This window comes from Schistosoma mansoni, chromosome 3, assembly GCF_000237925.1.
Source record: "Schistosoma mansoni strain Puerto Rico chromosome 3, complete genome".
Classification (NCBI taxonomy): Eukaryota; Metazoa; Platyhelminthes; class Trematoda; order Strigeidida; family Schistosomatidae; genus Schistosoma; species Schistosoma mansoni.
In genome coordinates, this window is record NC_031497.1 from 21,000,325 (window position 1) to 21,008,586 (window position 8,262).

At 35.4% G+C, this 8,262-nt stretch overlaps 1 protein-coding gene and 1 non-coding gene across 2 annotated transcripts in view; one reads left to right on the forward strand and one right to left on the reverse strand.

The window, feature by feature from the left end:
• Window positions 1-4,667: 4,667 nt before the first annotated feature.
• Smp_134790 (transcription initiation factor iid, 28 kD subunit-related) overlaps window positions 4,668-8,262 on the forward strand; it is a gene marked incomplete at both ends in the record, with an annotated part of 13,247 nt that continues 9,652 nt past the window's right edge. Inside the window, 2 exons of the mRNA XM_018799608.1 lie at window positions 4,668-4,862; window positions 6,757-7,191. Coding sequence (XP_018651380.1) covers window positions 4,668-4,862; window positions 6,757-7,191 — 630 coding nt within the window. The remainder of the gene's footprint in view (window positions 4,863-6,756; window positions 7,192-8,262) is intronic.
• On the reverse strand, window positions 7,996-8,062 carry Smp_tRNA_00836_Gln_TTG.1.1. The gene has a single exon. It is a non-coding gene (tRNA).

Consider the following 8,262-nt stretch of genomic DNA (forward strand, 5'->3'; position numbering starts at 1 on the left):
TCACGAGAAATTAGTTTAAAAGTCATGCGAACAGAAATTGCATCGAGTTTTTTTTTAATACAATTAATATTGCACTGAACTATTACGAAAGTCATGTGAATAAAAGTTACTTTTGATGGAGTTTTGTTCCCTGAGCTGGATGGTTTGATCGCGGAGCTTTCATCATCCTTCTGAACGACATCATCAGCACAAACTTTGGGTAGAAGTGAAGTGTTTGAATTTCTCCACATTTGGTTCACAGCTTGTCCTGTACACCTCGATGCTGGTTGGTTCTTGTTGACCTTAAATCTGTCATTGTTTATTTCCTTGTTTTAGTTGTATTTCCCATTGGTTTGATTTATGTTCCTATGTTTCTGCATAATTTTCCTGATTGGTTGATAAATTGGATTAATTTCAATGTGCTTGTTTATTGCTGGTTGATCTGAGTGCCAATCTTCTAAAAATTCTCTTGTGTTTTTGGAATTGCCTCTATAGAGGCAATTCAAACACTTCACTTGTACCCGAAGTTTGTGCTGATGTCGTTCAGAAGAACGGTGAAAGCTCCACGACTAAACCATCCAGCTTAGAGAACAAAACTCCATCTGAGCTACAAATCTCCTCCATCTCAATGAATGTTACATTTAAATCAGTACATAATCATACTGAGTTTCTTCCTAATAAATTGCATTTAAGGATTTAATCTCCAACGGTTTTAGAGGAGAAACAAATATACGATACATTGAATGCATATCACCTTTACTTTTGAAATAACCATACTCTTTGTGGGCATACAGTAGCAGAATATACTATCCACAAGTTAAAAAATGAATCCTACCGATCATTCTAACAAAGATTTTAAGATTTCCATCGGATTCTCTTGTAGTTTAATCTAACATGCCTAGTTTACTTCAAAATCTATGTAGTGTAAATAATTTTCAGTTATGAGCACTGATATTAAGTACTATTGTTTTTTTGTCGGTGGAACAGACGTAAGAGAATTAATAGCATTCGAGTTACTTGAATGGTATAACATAAACATTTCTGACTTGATACAAAGCGATAAAGAGCTGTTCCGATTTGTAAATTATTTATTCAACCTTAGGTATCAAAAGCTTCATTTCTAATTAGATGTCCACATTCAGTCGATGCCGTAATTGCAAAATAATCAGTGTACATCTCTATCTATTGAGATTGAGATTTTTTTTCTCAATATAGTTCCTACCAGTCAACATGGTCAACCATATTGGAATGTAGTAGCTAAAAATTCGCGCATTATTATAAAAAGATCCTAATTATGTTTACCATCTCGGTGTATATTTTCAAAATAGCTTTATACGTTTTAATCACTGGCACATAGCTATTGTCATGCTTGTCTAGTCATTTTCGTAGGTTTAAAGCTTTGTCTCCGAACACTTACTTACTTACTTACGCCTGTTACTCCCAATCGAGCATAGGCCGCCGACCAGCATTTTCCAAACCAATCTGTCCTGGGCTTTCCTTTCTAGTTCTATCCAGTTTTTGTTCATTCTTCTCATGTCTGCTTCCATTTCTCGGCGTAATGTGTTCTTTGGTCTTCCTCTTCTCCTTTGGCCTTCAGGATTCCATGTGAGGGCTTGTCTTGTGACACAATTGGGTGATTTCTTCAAAGTGTGCCCAATCCACTTCCATCGCTTCTTCTTGATTTCTTCCTGCACTGGATGGAATGTGATTTGTTCTTTCCCACAGTAGATTGTTGCTGATAGTGTCTGACCAACGGATCCGAAGTATCTTGCGTAGACAACTGTTAATAAACACTCGTATCTTCTGGATGATGGCTTTCATAGTTCTCGAGGTTTCCGCCCCATACAGTAGAACTGTCTTGACATTTGTATTGAAAATTCTGATCTTGGTGTTGGTTGACAGACAATTGTTTTGAGTTCCAGATGTTCTTCAGTTGCAGATATACTGCTCTTGCTTTGCCAATCCTCGCCCTCACATCTGCATCTGATCCACCGTGTTCATCGATGATGCTGCCCAGATATGTAAAGGTTTCCACATTCTCCAAAGCTTCTCCGCCAAGCGTAATTTGATTGGTGCATGTTGTATTGTATCGAAGAGTCTTGCTTTTCCCTTTGCTTATATTGAGACCTGCTGCTGCTGAGGCTTCTGCTACATTGCCTCCGAACACACAAAATGTAATTTTATACTTAGAGACTCTTAACAATAATAACACAATATGGCTTGTTTCAAATTACTTTCTGTTAATAAAATTAAGATGTAATCATAAGAGCTATGATATGCTCAAGCCACTACTTTCTAAACATCAAGTAACTGACATTCTGTAGTTTGTTCCACGTTGATAAAACATTATGATTGCTGTTATTTTATGCCGAAGAAATCATTACATGATAGTGTTGAATTAGAATTAAAAAATTTTCGAGTCACGAGACATCTTAATTTTGTCCATGTGATTTATTTTATAGTTTACTAGTAACCAATAAATATACGGACGTAACTTAAAAGCTCACGTGCGTTTCATCTATTGGTTTGTTGGTTAAGCGTTTGATCTGCAATACCTGCCAGAAAGAATTGATAAATAGGGAACACCTTTATACTTGAATGATTCACTTTTCCACATCACTGTATCGTCCTTTCACAGTCTGGTTGAGATATTTATGCCCACTTACCAACTTTGAATGACTATGTTGATCCTGTTTTCTAATCAAGCTAGTCTTGAAGGGCACACTGAACACTTCTGTATATCGTTACTATAATCAAAGGATTTGTATTTAAGACACATGAATTTTGATATGGTCCTATTTACTTGGTTTTTACCACATTCTCCAAAAGATTATGATGTGTGGGCGAAAATGACAATGATTGGTTGTCTTGATGAGTCAGACATTAGATAGGATGACAGGTGTTATATGTGTTATATATATTCCCCTATCCTTATTATGTATTAACTGTTCCTTGTTGATGGACACTTATTGATTGACTGTTCTTTGTGTCGGATTTTGGTGTGGAAATATATTGACGATATAGTCAGGCTAATCTCGTGTTCTTGATCTGAGTTGTGTTGAAGTCCTGTAGAATAGACACTGGGTGGGAATCTAGTGTAGATATTCGTCTAAGGTAAATTAACGTCCCACATACGTGTAAAAAGTGAAAGGACTGTTATAACAGAAACCCCCAAGTTATAACCAGCATCCTCTCTTTTACGTTTATAACAATTGGCGACGGCATCCTTACGTTTATAACAGATTATTAACCTGATCTCAGGAATGATTATTCAGCATGTAGTTATTAAACGGAAATAACCCACTTGTACCAGTTGAATTAGTTGTGTGATCACAGTTCTGCTCTCTGTTCTCAATTTTTATATATCAATATAATTACCATTGCTTTCTGTAAATCATATTCTTAATTTTATCTCACTGATTGAAGTGTTTAATTTTCAACATATCCAAGACCGAATTACGAAACAGATATCAATCTTTATTAAGTAATTAATTTAACTTTCTGGGTATCATGATGTTTTACATTTTTATGGAATGATTGAATAACGAAAATCAATAATTTTATTTTGATCGGAACTTATAAATTCACTTTTCTCCTACAATTTGTTTGTCCAAACTTGTGATAATTATGAAGTGATTACAAGCGAAGATGAATAGTGGCCAACAATGGGATTCAGGACGCGCATTTCGTCGTATTTGGGACTCGTCAGCTGGATGTACCTGCATCTCAGAGTTGATGTTCACTCTGGGACTCGAACACAGTACCATTCACTCCAAACACCATCACGTTATCCACTTAGCTACTGAGTCCTGATAGCCACTTGCTTGTGCAATGAAGTGAATTTTAAATTCACTTGGTATTGTTTGTTTGAATCTTCCCATCGATGTGTTAGGACTGCAATTGATCAGTCTCTTATTGGCATATGTTGATACTGTGCGCGTTGCCTCGATATTGCCTTAATTCACAAGTCCCGGAGTGAACTCTGAGATGCAGGTGCATCCAGGCTGACAAGTCTAAAATAGGACGAAACGCGCGTACTGGATTCCACTACCAGCCACTATCCATCTTTGCTCATAATGCTTGTGAATTAAGGCAATATTGAAGCCATTCGCACAGTATGCCAATAAGAGACTGATCAATTGCAGTCCCAAACATCAATTGGAAGATTCAACGAACAAAACTTAGATAAAATATTATGATAAATAAGAAATAGACGATTGATGTGTGGTAAGTAAAAACGAAATTTTGTTACTTAATAAGTATTTCTGATATCCATACTTACAGTTCAACTTAAAAATGTTAAGTAGTCTGATAAAGTCACAACTCTGTTGAAACATGTTTTCTCATGTAGGAAAATTCAATTCAAATGTTAGGAAATCAACCGACCTTGGGTCAATATACACTTCATTTCTCTCTAAACAGTCCTAAAACGTGACGATTCTCACTGAGTAATAATCACTTTTATGTTGTCAATTGGGTCAGATGAGATCACTAAGTGACTGGATGCTGTATCGTATTTTTATCTTAAGTATAGGTGTATAGAAGCAATGAACAGGAAGCTTTAGAATGATTTCTGTCTAGTTAAATTCATCATCAAAGTATACCTTCCTATGTTTTTTAAAAAAAGGTGGTACTGTTTTTACAGATTCACGATTGTAACCAAATCATTCCCTAACTCTTCGGGAATTATGGATCCTACTTTAAAAAGTCTTTATCCAATCAATGATGAAAATAACAACACTACACAAAATTGGAGTCAAGATCCAGATTTAACAGATCAGAATGAAGTCCCCTTATCTACAACTACAGTTCAGTCTGTTTCGGATGATGATAATCAACCCATTGTTGAACAACCATTTAAAAAGCCAAAATTGCTTAATATGGTTGGTTTATTTTTTTTTTTTTTTGATATTCAACTGAATAATTTACAAGATATGCCAGTGGTTTTCTCTTTAGTGAAATGATGTTCCGAATTACTCTATTTTCATTGTTGTAAGCGCTCAAATATCAACCAGTTATAATAAGCATAGGAGTAATAAAGTTCGGATTCACACAATCATGAATATTGCACAGAATTATTTTCTAACCTTTTTAGACATGCAATAACTCTTATCAATGTTAAAAGTTATAACCAAAATAATACTCAGCTCCGTTCTATCACACTTGGCCGATAACAGTCATATAGTAGATAGAACTAAATAATCCAAGAGAATTTTACCGCATACCTAGTACTTTAGCTTATGGGTTCGATTCCGTCTCTTGTATAAGTCAGAAGCTATATGGATTCCAGCTAACAACCCAAGTATTTGTATTCGTAAGAAATTTGTAACACCCTTATCTCTTCCTTGAGGGAACTAAACTTAGCAAACGATTTTACTTATTATTATCCATACTCTTTGTTCGTTCATTTTTCCTTACCCCTTTTTCGAATTTATTCTTCACTATCTAATTATTTGGATACTACTGATTACATAATTTTAGTGAATGAATATTAATGAATATTATTTCAATGCCCTACTTTCTATGATGAAACATTGATTCAAGCTTTTTTTATTATTCTTATCACAACTTGTACACCTATCATCACGCTATCGATTCGTACTTTCTATTGATTATATTTAGTTATGTGATATATTTTATTGTTATAAACCGCCTTGATTTGTTTAATGTGTTTATATACCCTTGTTATATCCCGATAACAATAGTGAATGGTGACTTTGGGACCCGTTTATGGACCAATATTATGTGTATATTTTTATTGTATAATTGTTAACTAACCAAACTATTCATATTGCAGGGATAGTTTTTGATGTTTTGGACTTAACTGTCTAGGCTAAGCATAAAGCAGGACCGACAAGTACTCTAGACTGCGCGTACGAGTTTCGTGTGTCACTGGTCCAATCGATAAATCACTGCTCTCTGATTGGCGGTCTTATCATGTTATACATTAAAAGGGCATCCACAAGGCACAAGATATAACAACCCTATAAATATTCCTGTTTGTTACAGCGATAACCTAGTAAGGATGTAACTGAAAACAATACTATTCACTTATATATGTTTTTTTAATTTACAATATAGAATTTTTTTCGTATTTGAAAATTTCTTGCTCAGTTGAATTTATTTAATTTGTTTAAACACATAAATATTGGCAAAAAGGGGCCCCGGATACATATGCGCCATACAAATCTCATTTGATTTGTGTGAGGGCTGTGATGCTGCCCAGGTGCCCAAATCGAAGCAGGTGGGTTTCTTAGGGGGCCATACCCGGAGCCTTGGACCTAAAGATATGGTCCACAAGGCAGTGGAGCATCGTGAGGAGGTGCAGTCCCATGGTAGCCGGTGACTGACGATTGATTCATACTCCATTTGTTCCCTCGGGATACTGTAGTCCATGTGCACCATTGGTTTGGAATCAGGGTTTTCCGATTCCTCTTGGTGAACTTTCCGTGTCCACAATACGATTAAAGCGCCGTACATCCGCCTTTCGTCCTCTCAATTTCGTAAACAACAGTAATGCCACGAGAGGACAATGAGTAGGACTTCCTTGGCAGAGGCTATATACGCGTCGCCATGTGAGAGCATTTCGAGAGGGAGGGTGGCTCCTCTCCACTCTCAGCCGTACCAGGGCTTTCGGGGGCTAATTAAATCCTCATTTGCTTATTTATAATCCTAATATTGTTTACTCTTACGTCATAAATATTTCACTAATTTACCACAAAATATTAGAGATAATTTCTTTCATTTTTGTTTTGTTCCAATTTCTTTTTTAAACAGAATATAGATTCATTACAAACTAAACGAGGTGAACCTAATGTATCTAATATTATTCCAGTCATTGAACAATCATCTGTTCCTTCATCATCTACGCATATATCAGAAACTGTGACAAATCAATGTGAAGTTGAAATTTTAACTAATACTAATTTATTAGATGATGAAGAAACAGTTGAAGATGATGAAGATGAAGAAGAAGTAGAAGATGATGATGAAGAGGAAGAAGATGAAGATGATAGTGCTACTGTACTTGGTGATGCAGATACTGAATCTGTTGTCAGTGATATTATATCATCTGTATTACAACAAGAAAAAGAAGCAAGAAAGATAGAAGATCGTAAATTATTAGCTTTATTAGCACATTTTGATGAGGAACAGTTAAATCGATTCGAAACATTTCGTAGAGCTACATTTACTAAAGCTGTAGTAAGACGAGTAAGTTTATAATTTGATCTTTCTGTTGTTTTATTTATTCTTTGTAAACTAGCATCAATCATTAATTCGAATGAATGGCTTATTAATTTTTGATTTTATCTATAATCACAATGGCGTAGGTGTATACACTCTTTATCTTCCCTTAAACCTTGAGATTAAAATTGCTTCATAACTTTCTTCCTTCCTATACTATATCCTTATATACAACATATCTTTTATATACTACCACCACTAAATTAACTATTTCTATGAATCCGGTGTTCATCTTGTTGTGCTAACGAGGTATGGCAACTTGAACTGATGCATAAATGTACCTGGTCCTACGTTGTAGCTGACTGACTGATAATCAAATGAAATATGAGAATTAATTAGATCCCAATTCAATTAACCTAACTTATTGACTAAGGTTATTTCAAATAGCTATTTCAAAAATATTTTGACCAGTTTTAAAAATTTGTCATGATGATAATATGTGACAGGATAGTTAATGTGTTGAGCAGCAAATTGACTTGCACTCTTTATTCACTAAACAATCTAGGAAGGGAGAGTTGATCAGTCATAAGCAACCTGGAACCTAATTCGTGCATCGTTTTAAGTTGCCACACCACACTTTTACAAAGAGAGATAAAATTATCAAAATGAATTTTAGTACGGTAGTAGGATTCGTAGAATTGTTAGTGATAAAGCAAAAATAAAACAGAAAATATGCAAAGATGGATAGTGGCTAGCAGTGGAATTCAGGACGTGCGTCTCGTCCTATTTAGGACTCGTCATCTAGATGTACCTGCATCTCAGAGTTGATGTTCACTCTGGGACTCGAACCCAGTACCTTTCGCTTCAAATGCCATCACATTATCCACTCAGCTACTGAGTCCTGATATCCACTTGCTTGTGCAATGAAGTGAAGTTTAAATTCACTTGGTATTGTTTGTTTGAATCTTCCCATCGATGTGTTAGGACTGCAACTGGTCAGTCACTAATTGGCATATGTTCATACTGTGCGCGTTGCCTCGATATAGTCTTAATTCACAAGGATTGTAAGCAAAGATGGATAGTGGCTAGCAGTGGAAT